Source organism: Balaenoptera borealis (assembly GCF_965194805.1).
Source record: "Balaenoptera borealis genome assembly, chromosome: 1".
In the NCBI taxonomy this organism is placed as follows: Eukaryota; Metazoa; Chordata; class Mammalia; order Artiodactyla; family Balaenopteridae; genus Balaenoptera; species Balaenoptera borealis.
Genome location: NC_138860.1, coordinates 29095137 through 29119014, shown reverse-complemented (window position 1 = coordinate 29119014; position 23878 = coordinate 29095137). Strand labels below are relative to the sequence as shown.

General features: G+C 35.0%; 1 protein-coding gene and 1 long non-coding RNA gene across 11 annotated transcripts in view; both read left to right on the top strand.

The window, feature by feature from the left end:
• The window catches only part of LOC309605611, an 867207-nt gene that overhangs the window by 347879 nt on the left and 495450 nt on the right, over nt 1-23878 (top strand). The window lies entirely within an intron of this gene.
• The window catches only part of SDCCAG8 (SHH signaling and ciliogenesis regulator SDCCAG8), a 272072-nt gene that overhangs the window by 82712 nt on the left and 165482 nt on the right, over nt 1-23878 (top strand). For all 10 annotated transcript variants that reach the window (XM_082340482.1, XM_082340479.1, XM_082340481.1 and 7 more), the window contains 3 exons: nt 10790-10942; nt 18643-18777; nt 21635-21751. In XM_082340482.1, coding sequence (XP_082196608.1) covers nt 10790-10942; nt 18643-18777; nt 21635-21751 — 405 coding nt within the window. The remainder of the gene's footprint in view (nt 1-10789; nt 10943-18642; nt 18778-21634; nt 21752-23878) is intronic.

The following is a 23878-nucleotide window of genomic DNA, read 5'->3' as shown; positions in this document are numbered from 1 at the left end:
GATAGGTGTTAGCTGTTGTCTAAATGTTTGATAGAATTCGCCTGTAAAGCCATCTGGTCCTGGGCTTTTGTTTTTTGGAAGATTTTTAATCACAGTCTCAATTTCAGTGCTTGTGATTGGTCTGTTTATATTTTCTATTTCTTCCTGGTTCAGTCTCAGAAAGTTGTGCTTTTCTAAGAATTTGTCCATTTCTTCCAGGTTGTCCATTTTATTGGCATATAGTTGATTGTGGTAATCTCTCATGATCCTTTGTTTTTCTGCAGTGTCAGTTGTTACTTCTCCTTTTTCATGTCTAATTCTATTGATTTGAGTCTTTTCCCTTTTTTTCTTGATGAGTCTGGCTAATGGTTTATCAATTTTGGTTATCTTCTCAAAGAACCAGCTTTTAGTTTTATTGATCTTTGCTATTGTTTCCTTCATTTCTTTTTCATTTATTTCTGATCTGATCTTTATGATTTCTTTCCTTCTGCTAACTTTGGGGTGTTTTTGTTCTTCTTTCTGTAATTGCCTTAGGTGTAAGGTTAGGTGGTTTATTTGAGATGTTTCTTGTTTCTTGAGGTTGGATTGTATTGCTATAAACTTCCCTGTTAGAACTGCTTTTGCTGCATCCCATAGGTTTTGGGTCATCGTGTTTTCATTGTCATTTGTTTCTAAGTATTTTTTGATTTCCTCTTTGATTTCTTCACTGATCTGTTGGTTATTTAGTAGTGTATTGTTTAACCTCCATGTGTTTGTATATTTTTACAGTTTTTTTTCCTGTAATTGATATCTACTCTCATAGCATTGTGGTCAGAAGAGATAGTTGATATGATTTCAGTTTTCTTAAATTTACCAAGACTTGATTTGTGACCCAAGGTATGATCGATCCTGGAGAATATTCCATGAGCACTTGAGAAGAAAGTGTATTTTGTTGTTTTTGGATGGAATGTCCCATAAATATCAGTTAAGTCCATCTTGTTTAGTGTATCATTTGAAGCTTGTGTTTCCTTATTTATTTTCATTTTGGATGATCTGTCCATTGGTGAAAGTGGCGTGTTAAAGTCCCCTACTATGATTGTGTTACCGTCGATTTCCCCTTATATGGCTGTTAGCATTTGCCTTATGTATTGAGGTGCTCCTATGTTGGGTGCATAAATATTTACAATTGTTATATCTTCTTCTTGGATTGATCCCTTGATCATTATGTAGTGTCCTTCTTGGTCTCTTGTAATAGTCTTTATTTTAAAGTCTATTTTTTCTGATATGAGAATTGCTACTGCAGCTTTCTTTTGATTTCCATTTGCATGGAATATCTTTTTCCATCCCCTCACTTTCAGTCTGTATGTGTCCCTAGGTCTGAAGTGGGTCTCTTGTAGACAGCATATATATGGGTCTTGTTTTTGTATCCATTCAGCCATTCTGTGTCTTTTGGCTGAAGCATTTAATCCATTTACATTTAAGGTAATTATCTATATGTGTGTTCCTATTACCATTTTCATAATTGTACTGGGTTTGTTATTGTAGGTGTTTTCCTTCTCTTGTGTTTCCTGTGTAGAGAAGTTTCTTTAGGATTTGTTGTACAACTGGTTTGGTGGTGCTGAATTCTCTTAGCTTTTGCTTGTCTGTAAAGGTTTTAATTTCTCTGTCGAATCTGAATGAGATCCTTTCTGGGTAGAGTAATCTTGGTTGTAGGTTTTTCCCTTTCATCAGTTTAAATATGTCCTGCCACTCCCTTCTGGCTTGCAGAGTTTCTACTGAAAGATCAGCTGTTAACCTTATGGGGATTCCCTTGTATGTTATTTGTTGTCTTTCCCTTGCTGCTTTGAATATTTTTTCTTTGTATTTAATTTTTGATAGTTTGATTAATATGAGTCTTGACATGTTTCTCCTTGGATTTATCCTGTATGGGACTCTCTGAGCTTCCTAGACTTGATCGACTATTTCCTTTCCCATATTAGGGAAGTTTTCAACTATAATCTCTTTAAGTATTTTCTCAGTCCCTTTCTTTTTCTTTTCTTCTTCTGGGACCCCTATAATTCGAATGTTGTTGTGTTTAATGTTGTCCCAGAGGTCTCTAGGACTGTCCTCAATTCTTCTCATTTTTTTTTTCTTTATTCTGCTCTACAGTAGTTATTTCCACTATTTTATCTTCCAGGTCACTTATCCATTCCTCTGCCTCAGTTATTCTGCTATTGATTCTTTCCAGAGAATTTTTAATTTCATTTATTGTGTTGTTCATCACTGTGTCTTTGCTCTTTAGTTATTCTAGGTCCTTGTTAAACGTTTCTTGTATTTTCTCCATTCTATTGCCAAGATTTTGGATCATCTTTACTATCATTACTCTGAATTCTTTTTCAGGTAGACTGCCTATTTCCTTTTCATTTGTTTGGTCTGGTGGGTTTTTACCTTGCTCCTTCATCTGCTGTGTGTTTCTCTGTCTTCTCATTCTGCTTAACTTACTGTGTTTGGGGTTTCCTTTTTGCAGGTTGCAGGTTCGTAGTTCCTGCTGTTTTTCGTATCTGCCTTCAGTGGCTAAGGTTGGTTCAGTGGGTTGTGTAGGCTTCCTGGTGGAGGGGACTATTGCCTGTGTTCTGGTGGATGAGGCTGGATCTTGTCTTTCTGTTGGGCAGGACCACGTCCAGTGGTGTGTTTTGAGGTGTCTGTGACGTTATTATGATTTTAGGCAGCCTTTCTGCTAATGGATGGGGTTGTGTTCCTGTCTTGCTAGTTGTTTGGCATTGGGTGTCCAGCACTGGAGCTTGCTGGTCGTTGAGTGGAGCTAGGTCTTAGCCTTGAGATGGAGATCTCTGGGAGAGCTTTCGCTGTTTGATATTACATGGAGCCAGGATTTCTCTGGTGGACCAATGTCCTGAACTCAGCTCTCCCACCTCAGAGGCACAGGCCTGACACCCAGCCGGAGCACCAAGACCCTGTCAGCCACATGGCTCAGAAGAAAAGGGAGAAAAAAAGAAAAAAAGAAAGAAGAAATTAAAATAAAATAATATTATTAAAATAAAAAATTATTAAAAATAAAAAATTTTAAAGTAATAAAAAAGAAAAAAAGAGGAGAGCAACCAAACCTAAAAACAAATCCATGAATAACAAGCACTAAAAACTGTACAAAAAAACAAAACAAAAAACGGATAGATAGAACCCTAGGACAAATGGTAAAAGCAAAGCTATACAGAGAAAATCACACAAAGAAGCATATACATACACACTCACAAAAAGAGAAAAAGAAAAAGATACATATATCTATATATATAAAAAAAGGAAGAAGAAAGCAACCAAATCAATAAACAAATCTACCAATGATAATAAACTCTAAATACTAAACTAAGATAAACATAAAACCAGAAACAAATGAGATGCAGAAAACAAACCCCAAGTCTACAGTTGCTCCCAAAGTCCACCATCTCAATTTTGGGATGATTCATTGCCTATTCAGGTATTCCACAGATGCAGGGTACATCAAGTTGATTGTGGAGATTTAATCTGCTGCTCCTGAAGCTGCTGGGAAAGATTTCCCTTTCTCTTCTTTGGTCGCACAGCTCCTGGGGTTCAGCTTTGGCTTTGGCCCCGCCTCTGCGTGTAGGTCGCCTGAGGGCATCTTTTGGGAAGTCTGATATCTTGTGCCAGCGTTCAATAGGTGTTCTCTAGGAGTTGTTCCACATGTGGATGTATTTCTGATGTATCTGTGGGGAGGAAGGTGATCTCCACGTCTTACTCCTCCACCTTCTTGAAGGTCTCCCTACCACATGTACTTTAGACTAGACAGGAATTCCACTTTCTTCACTTTCCCAACTCCACTCTTAGCACCTCACTCTCAATAGCTAACCTACTTTACTGAGATCACAACCAACTGACAAGAGCCTCATGAACACTTTCTCATCCTTTGAATGTGTCTTCTCATTTTTTTCCTTGCTTATCTGGTCCTCTTACTTCCCAAGATGAATCTCTCTAAGTTCTTGATATCTCCTACTTCTAGGGTTTCAGGGACATTGAGACATTTGTTATCACATCTTTCTTGTATCTTCCATCCTTCCTTCTCCATTGTTTTTACCTTTGTAGCTTTCCATTCACTTCTGAACACATTGCAGTCAGGCTTTTAACAAATTGTAGTCTGATTTCATGCTACTGAATTGGTCACATTATGGTCACCAGTCACTTCCTGATTACTAAAGCCAGTGACTTCATCTCAGTCCTCATTTGACCCAACTCCAGGAAGACATTAACTGTACTAGCATAACATATCATCATTTCCCCTTGATTAATCTGATGTTTCACTCTGTGGGTCCTCTTTGCATTGCTCTTGTCTACTCTTCCACTTGTCTTTTAACTTGTTTTCCACAAGCCTAGAATGCATACATTCCTCAGTCAGTTCCTAGCCATCCAGCCATGTTGCCCTAATTTCCAGGACTTTGTGTCTCCCCCTCACTTGACCCACCCCCACATTGTGCCTTTAGCTCTAAGAACTCCTCTGTGCCCCAGACCTACATTTCTTGCTGCTACTAGACCTCTTTACATGGATGATATGCCATTAGCATCTGAAACTCTACACCACCAAATTGTAAATTCTCTCCTCCTTACTGTCCATCACTCCTTTTACTTCTACAATTTTCTCTATTATCTTTTTTCAGATAATGGTATTATCATCTTACCAACAGCCCTGGCTTGGAAACTTTAAAATATCTTCGGTCCTCCCCATTCCTCACTCTCAACATCCAATCAGTTATCAAGCTCTCACCATCTCTTCAAAAACCCCTACTAAGTTATGCCCGCAGCTTCCATTCCTATACTCCTGCTCTGGTTCAAATCTTCTCATATTCTTATGCGGCCTATTGCAATAGCCTTCTAATTGGTCTCCCTCAGGTCTCTTTCAATTCCAGTATATCTTTCACATTGCTGCCAAAGTTTTCCTAATCTGTAAATCTTCCTGTTCAGGCAGCTCTCTTCTTGCAGTAGAATAAAAGACAAATCCTTAGCATGACCTTCCAGATCTTTCACAATATGGTCCCACTCTAACTTTTCTAGCCTTATCTTTCACTACAAGTTTTCATATAACCTGTGCTGTTTCTATAACGTGACCTACAATTGACTATTTCCATGAATTTGCTCATGCTGTATTTTTCTGCACTGTATCCATCTGTGAAGTATCTATTTATTCTATGAGGGGCAACTCAGATGGCAGTCTTCCCAGAAGTTTTCCCCAGCACCTTCTTGTTTGAATTAATCTCTTCCTTCTCTGTATTCCTAGTGAGCTGTGTATAATTTTTGTGGCTGTTTACATAGCCCTCTCCACCAAAAGACCTTAAAAACCAAGTCTGTGACATCTATCATTGTATTCTTCACATGGCCATTTACATATTAATTGTACAATAAATGTTGTTGAACTGAAGTAAAGTTAATTATTAGCTTTAAATATTTGTATGAATTTTTGTAATTAGTGCTTTTAAAATCTTAATGGTTAAGAACTAGAAAGGCTATTGTGTATTGTAAATCTATTTTTCACTGAGTTAGTAATAATTCAAGGATTGATTTCTAAGCAGTTTACAAACTGCGGTGCAAGTCTGGTAATTTTTATCTCTAAGGTATGTTAAAACATATTAGGGGAGAAAGTATTTGCAAACGAAGCAACTGACAAAGGATTAATCTCCAAAATATACAAGCAGCTCATGCAGCTCAATATCAAAAAAACAACCCAATCCAAAAATGGGCAGAAGACCTAAATAGACATTTCTCCAAAGAAGATTTACAGATTGTCAACAAACACATGAAAAGATGCTCGACATCACTAATTATTAGAGAAATGCAAATCAAAACCAAAATGAGGTATCATCTCACACTGGTCAGAATGGCCATCATCAAAAAATCTAGAAACAATAAATGCTGGAGAGGGTGTGGAGAAAAGAGAACCCTCCTGCACTGTTGGTGGGAATGTAAATTGATACAGCCACTATGGAGAACAGTATAGAGATTCCTTAAAAAACTAAAAATACAACTACCATATGACCCAGCAATCTCACTACTGGGCACATACCCTGAGAAAACCATAATTCAAAAAGAGTCATGTACCACAATGTTCATTGCAGTACTATTTACGATAGTCAGGGCATGGAAGCAACCTAAATGTCCATTGACAGATGAATGGATAAAGAAGATGTGGCACATACATACAGTGGAATATTACTCAGCCATAAAAAGAAATGAAATTGAATTATTTGTAGTGAGGTGGATGGACCTACAGTCTGTCATAAAGAGTGAAGTAAGTCAGAAAAAGAAAAACAAATACCATATGCTAACGTGTATATATGGAATCTAGAAGGATGGTACTGATGAACCTAGTAGCAGGACAGGAATAAAGACGCAGATGTAGAGAATGGACTTGAGGACGCCGGGGGGGAAGGGGAAGCTGGGACGAAGCGAAAGAGTAGCATTGACATATATACACTACCAAATGTAAAATGGATGGCTAGTGGGAAGCTGCTGCATAGCACAAGGAGATCAGCTCGGTGCTTTGTGACGACCTAGACGGGTGGGAGAGGAAGGGTGGGAGGGAGGCTCAAGAGGGAGGGGATATGGGGATATATGTATACATATAGCTGATTCACTTTGTTGTACAGCAGAAACTAACACAACATTGTAGCAATTATACTCCAATAAGGATGTAAAAAAAAAAAGTATTAGGAATTTTGCTTTCTGAGATTAAAAAGTAAAACAGCATACATATTTTAATTTTAAAACCAACTACTTTATTACTGAGTTACGAAATGGTTACTTTCTTCTTATAGTTCCTTAACATTTGTTGCCATCTAGTGTTCTATTTTGCATATTGCATGCTAAATAAGTAGAAGCAATTACATTACATTACATTAATATTGTATTATATCATGTCATATCATATTCAGTCCTCCCTCTTTATCCATGGGGGATTGGTTCCAGGACAGAAGTCTGTGACTGGTTGAAACTTTGGATGCAGAAACTGTGAATACAGAACCTGCAGATAAGGAGGACAGACTATATATACTTTTACAGTGGCAATGAAAGCACCTGAGAATTTTATCAGAAAATAAATCTATAACATGAGAAAATTATAATGCCATGCATGGATTCAGTTGTGTAACTTCTTTGGATCAAATCCCTATTCTGTCACTTTCTAGGTCTGTGCTCTTGGGCAAGTTACTTAATGTCTCAAAGCCTCAGTTTCTTATCAACAGAGTGATAAAAGCCACTTAAAATTCAGTGAGAGAGTTAAATAAATTAATCCATGTAAGCCATTTGGGAAAGTATATGGCACACAGTAAGTGATCAATAAATGTTTTTGTTTTTCTTTGAAATTTGCAAGTCATTACAACTGGGAATAATTTTAAAAGAAAAAATTAACCTGGGAATAAATAAAGGTAGAAAAGTAGAGGTTTTTGCAGTGATGTTTTGGTAAAGCTACAAGATAAAAAGGTTAAGTAGGCCTTAGACCTGCCTGCCTCTATTGGAAGGGAAATTGTTGGCTTTGGCATGATGTTCCCATGAGCATATCTATAATGAGATAATCCTCTAAAGAAATATTTTTAAAAAAATACCAATCCAGAAGGTTGAATAAATGTCCCCCCAAACTTTTTTTTTCCTTTTTAAGTATTCAAATTATTGTTTTCCTTAGACTACAGCGGAATCAGAAAGGCAAGAATTAGAAACCCGAAGTAAAAGGAAAATCAGAAAAGCCTTGAGCATTTGATTGCAAGCACAAATGTAGAATATAATGTTTCTTGATATGTACACTATCTCCCACAAGACAAAAACAAATTATAAATATATTGAAAATGGGAGATAGGGATAGACTGACTGATAGGTTCCTAGTAAGGACGAGTTTATAAATTAATAATCACTAGTGTGCATTATTTTTAAAGTAAATGCCTAAAACATGTTGAAAATCATTTTTATTTTGTGGGCTATATTTCATAAAAATGAAAGCATTTTCATAAATATTTAAGTTTATGTTCATAAGTGTGGACTGTATTATTCCTCATAATTCTTTAATCCTATAATCATGAATTCTTTGATCACAAGGATATCTAGGAACCTAACCCTAGCACTTGGGAAGGACTTTTATATTTCCTAAAGAGTTTCCCTATTTTAAGAATTGAGTTGACTAGGTACAAATTTATTTTGGAAAATGTTTTGACTCCATTAAGATAGTAGTGCATACTTTTTGGTTTAATAAAACTAGGACTGGGAATATCAAGTCCAATAAATTATGTTTTGAAAAATGTGTTACTGTGGCCAGCAAAGAATGACCACAAATAAATTTCCCAGAAGAGAAAAGGCCCTTTGAAGATTGAGTCTACTGGAGGGTGAGGGTTGTGTAAATCCCCAACTCCCGAAGTCCTACAGCCATTTCCACCAAGAAAGGGATTGTGCTCAGGGAAAGGAAGGAACCACGACCTTGGGAACTACTAGGAGAAATGGCAGCCGCAGATCCCAAATTAACTTGGTCACCTGTGAAGATCTATCAGTTAATTGGGTTGGCCAAACATCTTACGGAAAAACCCAAACGAACTTTTTGGTCAATAGTCTTTGACGATTCGGTTATATGCCTTTACTGAATGATTATATGGAGTATAATCAGGGAGTACTGAGTCATCTGGGATTCTGAAAACTAGGAGAGTGAGTCTTAGAATTAAAAGACAAGGCTTTAATGGAAAGAATGTATAAATATTTATTTAGTAAACCCAAATCTTGTATATGAGGACCATTGTAAGATTAAATGACTTTTCTAATTCCAAATGTTACTTAATATTTTCTTCATTGTGACCAGACATATATATTAAAATCAAAACAAATAAAAGCAAAAGCTATTTTATATGGAATCATTGGCTACAAACCGAGAGTGATCAATATCCAGTTTTTAACCTAATATTTTTATTCAGTGTTTCATTACTGCTTTCATACTCACCATCACCTCTCAGTGGTGGCTACTCCTCATAGAAGGCCATCCACGAAACCAAGGCTCCAGCAACGGTTTTGTTTAAGTGATTTACAACTTCTCACTTGTGCTTTTTGTTTATATCATCTTAGCATTAGGCCTCTTACCTGTCAGGATCATGTACTGTTCCCTGTTCTTGAATTGATTGAATTCTTTGAATTGACTCTTTAGTTGCTCTTCATGTTAGCCTGATCTTCAGCAGTTCCTTCCACTGTTCCTGTACCTAATAAGGTTGATTCCTGAGTTTTTATTCAATGAAAAACCTTCTGATTAAATATATTAGTTTATACTCCATAATAATTTTAGCCCTTCATGATATTCATATATCAGTGAACATTATGAACATTTTTATTAGGTTCATAAAAAATATTTTACACAAGAGCAATTGTGTTCTGAAGCGCAAAAATCTCTAATTCATAGTATTTCAAGCTCCAAGGGTTTAAATTATAGAAAAATTATGCTTTTCCATTTCTTTTAAAATCTAATGTAAAATTTTATTTTCCAGACATTTTCAACTAGAATTGGACTTGGGAGTAACTCCCTAGGAGAATCTTTTTTCAGGCATTTTATTTGCTTATCAGTTAATCTGGGACAGTTGCATTTTATCCTCATTTTTTTATGCCTAGGAGTATAGAACATTTCCAGAAGACTTTGAAAGAAATTAGGGTTTAATGCTCTCATGATAAAAAGAAGAAAATTCACATATCCTAGATATTTATTGTCTATATTTATTATAGCTTTCACCAGAGGGAAGCATAGCAATGCCTAGAGCTTACAGTGCTTTACTGAGACTGCTTCCATCTCCATTAACAACAACTGTGACTATCAAATTATAATTACATAGTATATAAGTCATATGAGACTTGAGTTTCTTTCTCTCAATTCGGGGGAACACGTAGAGGTTGAGTGAGGAGGATATTATGAGGAGCCACTGGGATGAGACTAAGACACCATAGTATGACTCAGATTTTCTATGTCAAGCACCTTAATTTTATTTTTTTCTTGAGATTTTGAATTTAGTTTATTATTGTGTGTTATGCATAACGATATTGTAAATATAGCCAAAAGGAAGTTAGAGAGAATTTTACTTCTGGAAATTCAGAGTGGGAAATTTAAACTAAAGGACAATTATCGACTTTTAAATTGCCAGAAATGAAATATAACACTTCTCATTTTACAAAACTAGGTAGTAAATGCTGTTTTGAGCCTTTCCTTATCTAAACTTGATTATTACCTAATTTTTACTTTAGTTATGTGTGTAAGGAGAGTGAACCAAATCTTATCTTACTTATATTTAAGGAAACTCAGTTATTATATAATGTTAAACAATAAATGCCTGTATGTAATGATAAACACATCGCATCTTAAAATTTTGATCTGTTTATCATTTAGAGTACAAATAATTTTTAACCATGTCCAGATGAAAACTCAGTTAAATTAGATACTTATATATTTCTTGTAGTATAAACATGATATATAATTGAAAATACTAGAACACTTGGTTTTTCTGATCCCCTTTTATAAAATTCAGACTCCTCTGTGGCCCTTATCAAGGTTTGTTACCTGAATTTTCTTAGTTGATTAGTTAATATAGCCTTAATTGTGCAAACTGAAATACGTGAATAAATACAACATTTGAATACATGTAAAATTTGAATACATGTAACATATGAATCAGTAAGTGGTGTCGACAAACAAATATAAAAATATTCTTTACTTTAACTTTACAGTGAGTTGTAACTATTTTAAATAAAATCAAAGCTTAATTGTCTCATTTCCCCCTTATTTCTTCTAAATTCTAAGGTCCCATTTCACTCTGTCTTATTCTGGCAGGCTTTAATCCAGTGCGAACAGTTGAAGAATGAACTGGAGAGGCAGACAGAGCGGCTTGAGAAAGAACTCGCATCACAGCAAGAAAAAAGAGCCTTTGAGAAAGAGATGATGAAAAGAGAAATAGCAAAAGAAAGAGAGGACATGGGCTCAAAGGTATTTAAAGGATTCAATTTGTTATCGACACTGCAGAAGAAATGTGGTGATGTAATTGATGAGTCTACAGGCTGCAATTCTTGAATGATGTTTATTTAAAAATTTTTTTTAATATCTTTATTGGAATATACTTGCTTTACAATGTTGTGTTAGTTTCTGTTGTACAACAAAGTGAATCAGCTATAAGTATACATATATCCCCATATCACCTCCCTCTTGAGCCTCCCTCGAATGATCTTACATGTTTAAACCATTTAAGTAGTCAAGTTGCTTATAACTTAGAGTTCATAAAAATTTTCTATTCTTCAATGTGTTTCTCAATAAAAGTTATATTCTCTGACCTTTCCAAAGAAAATAATCAATTAGATTTCATGATAGGAAAATGTGAAATTTACTCTAATCCTGCCATTCTGTTTGATTCCCTTTCTGTTTGTCAGAGGAGAGCAGGTGCTCTGCAGATATCCACATTTTACTTCAAGCTTGGTTAAATCAAGGAGAGATGACTCCCCCATTTCATCCCCCACTCCTAAATTAGACTTTAAGAAGGTAAAACACTTGTAAGAAACCAAGTAACCAAAAAAAAAGTGAAGATATACTCTGTACAAAATAGGTTCTAACAAATTACATGATGAATAATGACTATAACCAGATGAATACATGGAAGGGAGAAATTAGAGGCAAAAGGAACAGATAACATGAGATGGGCAGTGTTTGAAAAACAGTAACAAACTAGAATACAGAGTTTAGTGGAACCTAGCTTTAAAGTTGCTACAGTTAAGTAAAATTGAGCAAGATGTGGTCCCTGAAGTAACCCAAACAATGGTTACATGTTCTGTTTTTTCAAAGCAGGCTCACAGCTTATACCCTACATGCTGTCTTAAACATGTGGTAATTAACTCATTCAGCAAATATCTACTGAGTAGCTGCCGTGTGCAAGGCAGTGTGTAAGCCTAAGGCTATATAAAGAGAAAAATCACAAATTCTGCCCAGTGAGTTTTAAGTCTTACCTTACCTGAGCCAAGGTAAACTCCCTTGTTTTCTTATCTTTTTTAAAAAATTGTGCCTGTCAAAACCTACTTATAGGTCAATCTAATTATCTACATTCTCTGACCTGGATTGGTGATCTCAGCTAGTGAAGAAAAATCCTATAATCTTGCAGATGACACCACCATACACTTATGGTTCAATGTCCACCATTCTGTTGGTGCTTTCTAGCAGTCCTCCTATGCATTCCTCTCTCTCCCGTTCATTCAGGATTCAACAGATATTAATTGGAGGTCCTGGGAATGTGGTAGTCACAGGACCAATGCAGTTACCTCATGAAGTTTATAGACTTGTGGGAGAGGTAGACATTAAACACATACTTCCACAAATGAGTTTTTACCACTATGATAAAGGCATGAAGGTACGGTATAGAGTACCATGAGAATGTGTAACAGGCAACTATAACTTAGTCTGGGCAGTCATGGAAGACTTTCCTAAGAAAGAGGTTTTGCAAATGAGGCTCAAAAGAGTTGAGTAGGAGTGGTCAGGTGAAGAGTTGAGGGGAAGAGTTTCAGACCCAGGAAAACAACACTCCCAAGGCTCTGAAGCTAGAAAGCATCATACTTTCTAGGAATTTAGAGAGGGCTCAGGTGACTGGAGCATAGGAAGTAAGGGCCAGAGTAGTGGAAAATGAGTTTGGAGAAGTATGCAAGGACCAAATCATGAATGGTCTTAAAATGCATGTGAAAGGTTTTAAATGTTATCCAAAAGTGAAGGGAAACCATTGAATGGCAGTAAATTGGGCAGTGTCATGATCCCATTTATATTTGAGAAAAATTATCTGTCAATAGATTTGAAGGAGGACCAGAATAAACCCCTGGAGATCAGGTGGGAGGTAATTATAATAGTCTAGGTGGGAAGTGTTGGTATCTAAGACACATTTTTCAAGGACTATTTCAAATCACTTTTATTCCCCTCAAATTCTCTACCATACCAACTCTCCCCTCATTCTCGGCAGAGAGCCTTACTTACCTAGCAAAGAAAGTTGACAGCCATTACATGGTAATCACCTTATTTATCTCCCCCCTACCTCTGCCTAAAGTAAAATTTTACCTGTACTGCAACCATGTCAGAATGGGAGTGGCTTAATCCTAATCCGTTCCTCTTGCTCTGAATCCCATCCTCTTCCACCACCTCAGGGACCTATTTCCATTAGTTCCCCACTCTCTTCTGAATCTTCAACCTTTGTCCTTCACTATAGCCTTTTCCTTATCACCAGGAAAATAGTCTCAAATTTCTCTCACCTGTTGAAAGAAACAATCTTTCTTCTAATCCAGTCATTCTCAATCTTGGCTACACAGAAGTTCCAAAACTCTCATTGCCCAATCTGCATCCCAAACGAATTATGGGGGAATATCTGAGGGTAGGATCTAGGGGTCAGTATTTTAAAAAATTGTCCAGGTGATTCCAATGTGCGGCCAAGGCTGGAAGCCACCTTAGTAATTCCATATCCCTCCTTACTCTTCCCCTTAATAGTCAAGTTTCTTGAAAGATTTGTCCATACATGTTGTCTTCATTTTCTTACCACTCATTCACTCTTCAGCCCACTACATTTCAGCTTCTGTGCCCATAGCCAATGAAATTACCATTGCTGTGTTCACTGGAGACCTCCTTGTGCTATTTTTAGTGAATATTTTTTCGTTCCTATTCTCCTTAAAAGGTTCTGTTTCTTTGATTTCTCTGAATCATATTCTTGATTTGGGAGAATGATGATGTGTGCCTTTTAGGTTACTCTGAGTTTAAGGTGCCTTTGAGATAATGAAGGAGACACATCCAGAAAGCACCTTGATAGGAGGTTCTAGAGTTTAGCAGAGAGCTTTAGATTTAGATGTCTTTAGCACTACTGTGGCTTTAATTTCATATATATGGTATTGATTCCTAAATCTTTAGCTCTCTAGTGAGCTCCCAAACCAGCTTCACTTCCCATCTTCCCTCTCATAGTAGAACTACTATTCATTCATCCATTTGCCCAACTCAGAAATCTTGCTGTCATCCTTGTTTCCTCCTTCTCCCTCACCCTGTACATCAAGTCACCAAGTTCTAGAGTTTCAGGCCCCTACTCATTTTACATTGCCCTGTCTCTCCATCCCACTGCTCTCCATATCTTACCCTTGGGTGATTCCTGCAGCCCCAAGTGGTAGAAGCCCCTTGCTTCTGGTCTCACCTCCTTATCTGTTCTCTTACCCAAAGATCCAAGGATGATCTTTCTAAAATGAACACGTCAATATGTCAGTCTCTTGCTTTAAAATCCTTTCTTGTCTCTCTATAACCCCTTGGATAAAATTTAGGATCTTTTACTATAGCATAAAGATTGTACATTTTTTCCCTCTCTCTCGTTCTCCAGTCTCATCTCCCTTCTCTTTTCTTCCTTGTATTACCACCATACTGATCTACTTGCACTTCCTCAAATGTGCAAACATGCCAGTCTGCCATACTATTTTTTCATTTCAGGATTTTTCAGGGCTTTGCCCCTCCCCTCCCATCCCCACACCCCCCACCTCACCCCCACTGCCTAGAGGAATCTTCCTGTGGCCTCTCTGACTGATCCTTCAGAGTTCTCGATACCACCTCTTCTCACAGTCTCCCAATGATAAATTTTTGGGAGCCCCTCCTATGGGCTTCTATAACTCAATTTATTGCAAAGTCTTATTGAATTATCTCCCCTAATTTACTATGATTCCCTTGCATATATGGTTTGTTAACATCCTTATTGCCTTATTGCCACATTCCTCCCACATAAAATGTGTTCAGTATATATTTATTGAATGAATACAAGGGGAATACAAATGGAAGGAAGAAGGCCCCATGCCATTGGAAAGGCATGACTAAAATACTGAGAGTTCAGAGGATCAGAACAGATTTCTGTCTGCAAGAGATCACGGAACACTTGGTGGAGAAGGTGGCATTTTAACTGAGCTTCAAAAAAACAGGCAGGATTTAGAAATGCAGAGTGTGGGGGAGATGTACCAACATGAGTAAGGTATGGAGGGAGGTAAAGTTGCAAGCTGAGCTTTGAGAGAGAGAATGAATGGCATCAAGAGCAAAGATCAGCTACCGTTCATGCCTAGGAGACTTTTTTCCTGGGTTGTTTAGTGGAAACTTTTGCCTTGCTGAGTAGTTCTACTATGTAAAAATATGTTGATGAGAATTCCTGATAAGAAGAAATAAAGGAAGTCTGAACTGTGCCAGGGAATATTCCAAGTGCTTTTATGTATAACTTTCTTAAACTGATAATTATTTCATGAATGAAAGTGGCAACAGAAATACAATGCATTTCTTTTTTTTTTAATTTATTTATTCATTTATTTATTTTTGGCCGCATTGGGTCTTCATTGCTGCATGCGGACTTTCTCTAGTTGTGGTGAGCGGGGGCTACTCTTTGTTACGGTGTGCGGGCTTCTCATTGCAGTGCCTTCTCTTGTTGCGGAGCACAGGCTCTAGGCGCGTGGGCTTCAGTAGTTGTGGCACGTGGGCTCAGTAGTTGTGGCTCGCGGGCTCTAGAGTGCCGGCTCAGTAGTTATGCCTCATGGGCTTAGTTGCTCTGTGGCATGTGGTATATTCCCCCACCAGGGATCGGACCCATGTCCCCTGCACTGGCAGGCGGATTCTTAACCACTGTGCCACCAGGGAAGTCCTACAATGCATTTCTGAGTCTGAGTCCTTTTTTTCTTTTTGCCTCCATTAAGCCTTATTTGACATTTAATCTGAAGATCCTGCCCTAAATAAAGATGTATGAATAAAGAGCTGAAAGTGATCCTAGCACTGAAGCAAGTACTCTCACAGAAAATGGCAGAAAGAAGCTCTGAAGTAAAAGGATTTAGTGTTGAATCCAATTTGACCTTTATGTGACCTTGAACAATTCATTTAACCTCTCCAAATTTCAGAGTAGTAGATCCTTGGTTGATCTACTCAAGGAATTGATAAGATTAAATGAGATAATGTTTTGAAAGTACCTTATATAATACCTGGCTTAGGTTAGACCCTTTAACAATTTTAGCTTGTGGCTATTATTCTTACTCTAGTGAAAGAGAGAATTAGCTCTATTGGGTAGATTTCTTGGACCTTTGTGTTAGTAAAAGCAGACAAATTTTAATATAAAGTCCAGCTTTACTTTTTATTTATTAGCTTGAATGAACTTGGGAACATTACTTAAGTTTTCATTTTTTCAACTGAAAGTTAATCCAATACGTTCCTTTCCAAAGGGAATTAAAAGAGAAAATTATCACACTGCCTAGCACAGGAAGTTAATTTAATAGGCAGTCTGAACAATTAATCATAACGTTGTAAGTTCTCATGCTTAGTGCTGGAGCAGACATCCCTGCTTTCCTAGTGGTAGGAATGCTCGTGAGACTTGTAGATTTTCTTTCCTTCTTTTTATTATTTTTCTTCTTTCCTTTCTTCTTACTGCTTAAAAATTTCATTTGTGTGGGAAGCTCTAGGAGAGCAGATGCCTTCTACCTAGACAGATTTTGAATCATTCTCCCATGAACAGTACTTGCTGTGAGTTTGCCTGTTGGCATCAGTAATGGTCTTTGGTTGCACTAAACCACTAAGTTTGTTCGTTCAATCAGTCCTTCAATCATCTATTTATTGAATGCCCCCTGTGGTTTGTGAATTTTCTCAGTTGGTTCCCTTGATAAACCCATTGCTAGAATCCTTAATTCTTGTACCTTTTTAATGAGGAATGCCACTTTATACCACGTTCAGTACACTAGGGACTGCTTTAGTGTAGAGATTTCTATCAAGCTCTCCTATCCTGGGTGTCCTTGTCTCTCGCTTGCCCCTGTCAAAGTTTAAAGGACTTATCTGATGTCAACACCCTGGACATCCAGCAGTGTTGCAGCTGTCTGTGTTACTTCTGCCCCTGCAACAGATGTGGATGGAGAAGCTCCTGCAGTGTAATGTTGACTTCCAGATGGTGGGCATGGGGAAAAAGAAGGTGTGACAACAGGAGGGGAGGCCTTGAGAAGTGGGTGACAGAAGGGAGCAGACAGGTAGTGGGCAGAGGAATGAAGTGATGGGTGGCAGAGGGAAGGAATCATATGGAAGGTGTATGATTTGTTATATGCTATAGAAACTGACTCAGAATTTACCATTAGCAAAATAAATGTCTGCCCATTTACTTCAAAAAAACCACATAATATTAATATGTTTACCATAGATCCACATAAATAAGTAATATATGGTTTTTAGTAGCTGGTAATTAAAGTTTGTTATGGTTGTATGTTTCCAGAAAAGCTATAATTACGTATTCACAATATGCTTACTCATGAACTTGAATTTTTAAATTAAGAAAATTCAATTAATATTTTTGATTTGTTACATTTAACTTCATTTGACCTTAATTTTTTTTTCAGATTGTAATCTGCATAAGGATAGTTTGTAGCTTGGTATTAGTAAAAGTAATTTTATGTGCAAATTAGATTTGTAGCCAATCTCTTGATGAAAGAAGGACATGTAAACAGCCATAAGTTAAATGTACAATTCTCCACAATCCCCAGGAATGTTAATTAATACATCTACCGTCTAAATTAGAAAATAGCTACTAGGGCTCATTATTTTCATGTTGTCAATTTTAATTAGTTGACAAAGGTAATCTTGATTTTTATTACAAAATTTTAGTTATTGATTTCAGTTGTAAAACTGAATTCACACCCATGTTAGTGTACAATGATAGATTTCAAATATTATTTCAAATTTATTATCAGTTTTTATTTTAGCTGATTAAAAACTGATAGCTATCCCATATATTTTGATCTGGGGCAAGGTAGCATTTCTTTATCACTTTAAAACTGCTAATACAAATGAGAAATTAATAGCTTAGAAAAGTTTGACCTACTGGAGCAGAGTAAAATGTAATTGCAAACCAAAAACTATAAAGGTTAAGTCTAAGGTCTAGAAAACATTTCTGACCCTGGGAAGAAAAACTAAGAACCTGATATCCATAGAGTCCCTCAGGAAAGCCATTTATTCTAATGATTCAGTCATTCATCAAACATTAAACATATACCTCTTGAGGAACATGCTCTTGAGGAACTTCGTCTAATGAGGAAACAGACAACTAAAAACAGTGTGATGTGTTAAGTACTGTGCACGTAAATAATTTTAGGTGATAAATAATATATCAAGAAAATTTGAAATATATTTTAACATGGAGGATAAATTCAGCACCTTTATTCTTGTGTCTACCATAGTACAAAATACTTCGTGTTTTTTAAAAATACTATTTTATATTCTTATTGAATTTTTCAGATATTGGGCATATCTTTATAAGGTGGTTAGAAATTCTTAAACGACATAAAACTTTGGTATTCTTACAGGGTTAGTATAGCATATGGAAGTTTCTTAATAAATATCTGCTGATTGATTCTATTTTTAATACTTAAAAAGCATGGTGACTATAGTTAACAGTACTGTGTATTTGAAAGTAGCTAAGAGAGCAAATCTTAAAAGTTCTCACCACCAGAAAAAAAAGAAAAGTAACTACGTGAGGTGATAGTCAAGGGAGATGAATTGAGAATGCAGAGCAATGGAGATACCCAATCCACAGAGAAATGACTTACAGAGAGAGCCCAGTGGCCATGCTGAGACTTTATTAATTCAAGATATTTAAAATATTTTGTCAAATGACATTATCATTTTATTTCCTCGTACAGATGTTGACCCTATCTCAGAGTATTGCCCAACTGGAGGCTCAGGTGGAAAAGATTACAAGAGAGAAGATTTCAGCTGTTAATCAACTAGAGGAAATTCAAAACCAGCTTACTTCCCGGGAAATGGATGTCACAAAGGTACAAAGAGAGATTTTAGTTTACTAATTACTTAAATATTTTAGTTGAAAATTTTTTCCTAGTGTAAAAAGCTCAAAAAGAAGTCTGGAGTATAAAAATTTTGTTATTTCAAGATAATTAAGGTCCACATAACGGTCATTCAGCAAACATTTACTTATTATCAGCAGGCCCTTTTCTGGGTGCTGCAAATACAAAGATGAATTAGACACAAATAATGTCCTCAAAGAGCTTAAGGATTAAGTTGCTGAGACAGATTTGTAAATAAACAAGTTTTATTACTTTAATTATTGAATACTTGATAAAACTTGTACATCTGAATTAGTCAACTAGGAGTAATTTTTTGCATAAGTTTGGTCTTCACAATAATACTAAAAGACATGTATTTATTTATAACATGAAAAGTGTGCTTAACATAATTCTCCATCTCTCATTCCTTTCAGACCTGTTCTCTAAAATCAAGATTCTAATACTACAACTTCTTATTCTGTTGGTCCTTAAATTTATACTTTACACTGTGGTATCACCGTGTCTGCACTATGGGCATCACAAACTTGTGAACCAAGAACTAAAATGCTTAATGGTCTTAACTGGCTAAGGTACATGTTTAAGAAACACTAGAAATCTGTGTAGATTTCAGTAATCATTGCTTTAAAACTAAGTAACTAAATATGGACATGCATGATGTAATAAATTAAATCAATTTATTTTTCATCAATACATACACAGATAATTTTATTAAAATGCATACCCATTTCATACTACATTTTGCTTCTCAACATATTTTCCTATATTTGGACACATTTTTAATGCCATTATTGTTTTATAACTCAGTAATTTAAATTAACTTTAATATATATTAGGAAAGGAAGCCTATTTTTTCTTTTTTTTTCCTTGAGTTTATATAGTTCTTCATTTGCTTTCTAAAATTCAAGCTAGCTAATGTAGAAGCTTAAAATATCATATTTGCCAATATAATTGATGTGTTTGTGTGGAGGTAGGGGTAGAAGTAAGGGAACTGATGCAGAGAGATGGAAATGGTTAACCTGGATTGATAGGTGAAAGCTATGATGAGGATTTTCAGTTCATTATAAGGAGAGAACTTTCTGTTGAAATATGGTACAGTAAAAAATGATTACTTGTCTTTAGAACTGTCCAAAAGGACTCAAGCATCAGAGGAGTGCCTTAAGCCTGCTTCCAACCCTGGAATAATATAATTCTAGTTAAATTTAATTTGTTCATTTATTTTAGATGAAATTTAAGTGTTACAGATAAACTTAGCAAATGCATTTTAAACTGAAATTAGTGAGGCGAGGAAACTTTAAAAATAAAATTAAGGGGTACAGTCATTTTAAACAGGACCTAATGCTTAGATATTTATTATGTATAATAATTTTGTACTGGTGTTGGGTTTTAAACACCATGGTTGTATAACTGTTATGTTCTGGTATTATAATTGGGGTCTTTAAATTTTATTCCTATATGTAAATCAAATAGATTGGAATAGTGAAGAAAGTCAATTAGGGCTCTTCTATTTTTTTTCTGTAATTCTTAATTTTTAAATTTTATTTAGCTTTAGTAACTTTTTGTGAATTACTAATATTTTTGAAAGGGGAAGGATTAACTCTTGCACATTGAAGGTATTTGAATTTCAGATACAATTTGTGTAATTTTATTCTTTTTTTTAGCCTTTTGAGGGTCACTGGGGAGAAGCTTACTGACTTCTCTCTTGTCACTATAATTTTTGAACACAGATTAGTTTATTTTTAACATATTTTTTATCTGAACATAGGAAATGCATATAGGTTTTATAAGATTCTAATACTTCAATAATGATGAAACTAATTTCTAAAATTCTAATGATCATTTTTGGAGAACTACCAAAATTGCAAAGTCTCAAGCAGATATAGCCATTAGATGATACATGATTTTTAAAAACTTGTATTTGTAACTTAGAAGCTGACTTAGCAGATGTGTGTATTACTTGATCTCTCTACAAGTTCCCAGTTATCTCAAAAGTTCATAACTTCTTTATTTAGATTTATCTGCTAATTGTATTTTCCAAATGTATTTATCTGTCTGTAGATGCCCTGGATTGAAAAAAAAGATTATATAAAGAATGATACGCAATTTTAAGATACAGAGTGTGTTTATTATTTAACAATATGTTAAAGTCATTTCACTTACATGTATATTTTCCTTTTATGTTGAATGCCATAGTTATTTTAAAAGCAGAGTGGGCTTACTTGCAGTCTATGACTTTTAACTTTCTTAATTTAAATACATAGTATTGTGCATGGTAAGATTGACATAATCTGCAAAGCCTACGGTAAATACAGGCTGGGTAATACTCTACTCCTAAATATTGATAATATAGACTATTAGCAGAGAGAAAAATACCTTTATAAATTTCCTTAAATAAAAGCCTAACTGATAAAGAGTTTAAAGGAAAGTTTTTAATACAGAGTGTCTATATAACCATGACAATTTGAATGAATAATGACATAGCTTAATATTTTAATTAATAATTTTACCTAGTTAAAAGCAAGATGATAGTGCATTTTAGATGATAATATGCAATTGAAACTATTATTTTACATGAAAAATCTTGTATATATCACTTAAATTCCCTGGTTATGCATTTCTTTATCTGTCATTTGAAATTGTAAGACTCAATAACATCTGATATTGCCTCCACATCTTAACAAAATATATTGAATATGCTAATAGAAAATGCCATTCTTAGAAAAGTTCTATTGTATTTTATTTATTTGACCTCTAGGGGGCACCAAAAGATCTAATTGCAGGCCTTGCCTGGTAGATTCCAGCAGCTATTGATCTAGTTTTTATAATCTAACAGGTGTGTGGAGAAATGCGCTATCAATTGAATAAAACCAAAATGGAGAAGGATGAGGCAGAAAAGGAGCACAGAGAGTACAGAACAAAAACTAAAAGGGATCTTGAAATTAAAGATCAGGTAAGATTTGATACAAGCGTAACTGCAGCAATTAAAGACATAACTAATGTTTTTTTTTTCTGAAATGGTTGTGGTTTTATTCCTAAGTCATTTATTTCTATTATATTGTTTCTAACTAATGGAATGATCCAATTTATACTGTTAAAAGAATTTCATCTACAGTTGCCTAAAATTATCACCTTTCACATGAAATTGTGAGAATACAACTGCATGCATATGAAATTACAATCTGACAGGTCATAAATATACATTTGGATATGTGTATCTATTACTTACAAAAGTAAAAGAAAATGTTCTAATGTTCATTTTGAACCTAAAATATATGTACATAAAGTTCTTTAAAGATGCCAACTTGAATCCAATTTTAAGTGAAAAAGTTTAAAATTTGTGAGATGAGATGAGTTGATATGTAAATATGTCAATCAAATTGATCGTTGGCAGAGTGAAACCAGTTTTAACTAAGATAACCATGAATACGTTTGCTCAGGAAACCTAAATACAGTAAAATTGGAAATGTTAGGAAAAAAACTGCTACTTACTTCAATTTCAGTTTGAACAGATGTTTTACATTATATCTTTGTTGAGATCATGTAGATACTTCAATTTTAATTGACAACGTGGATAAAGTTTTTAGAGAGGCAGTTCTAATAGGCTGACTTTTGATTTTCTAATTTTGTTATAGTACAGAACATTGAACACTTTCATTCTTTTTATTCAGTGAAAGCAGGTTGAGAAATCTATTCAATTAAAATAAGACTGAGTTCTCAGTGCCATTATTTTAAAGAAATCACTATGGTTTAAAAGTGGGTAGCCCTAAGTAAATTTTTTTGAAATATATTTCTAGTTCAACACTTTTTACCGTATATTCCAACATATCTCCCTTTCAACCCAATCAACTCTTCTATGCAAATGATGCAAAGACAATTGGGAAAAGTATTGAAAATGAAAGTGATAATGAAATTTAGTACAAAAAGTTTTTCAAGTTGTAACTGAAATCCCTGGCATTAAATTAAAATCTAAACAACCAAAATCAAATTATGCTTTTGTATCACTATATTCAAAGTGTTCTAACAAGTTTTAAATTTTCAGAAGAATTTTCCTTGTTAACATGTACAAATAATGAAACTGTTGATATTTCATTCCATCCAGTTGGGGGCGTGCCTGATAGTGGAATTAAAAATCCTTTCTATCAGGAACTGAAGATCTAGGATTACTAACCAACACAGAACTTTCCTTTTCTGATATATTATATGACTTCTTTAAAAAGGTATCATATTGGCATGCTCACTAGCATTATTATATACCTTTTCTGTTATTCTGTAGCATCTGCCAGCATAACATTTTGGACTAACTGGAAAAATACAGTAAGGCAGAGTCTCTGAGTTATTTAAAAATTACATTTTAATATTCTAGAGAGAAAGAACACTATAGGAATAATAAGATTATAATATCCCTTGTAAATGAATAACGTGTGTAGAAGTATTCATAATATTTGTCTTTTAGTGCTATATCTCATTTTAATTAACCACTAATGAGGTGGAGGCTAAAGTTGCAGGAGTATAAAAGGAGCAGTTTTCATTTGTAAATATTTCCTGCTAAATAGTGAAACATTGACAGTTTTTATAATGATTTTAGTATTATTTTTAGATAGAGATGTGCCTTTTTAGGACGTCAGAGATGTGATGTGCTTATTACTATTTTTTCTTGGAGATAATTTGAGGAAATCTTATAGGTACTCCTTGTAACTATTTTGTATTGAATAGACAATTTCAAAAAAAAAGAAAATAGTGGTGTCTCATTCCATTGATGATCTGGAGTAGCAAAGCAGCAATTGTTCTTTGGTCTTTCAGCCATGACCTGACCTTCTGTCTTTATGACTGAAGAGCTACTTTGCTTGGCCACCATCTGCACTCAAGAGAGAAATTTACATTTAACTTTTAAAAGCTGGGCATGTTGAATGTTGATCTGAAGTACTTATAATAATATAAAGCGTATTTTACTTTTAAAGTGTTACATATCATGCAATTCAGAATAACAAGAAGGCTATCTCTATGTTTACAAAAAAGGGGGTTCCTTGTAATATAGTCATTTTATTTATATTTTTGTTAATCTGGCTTCTTACAGTTT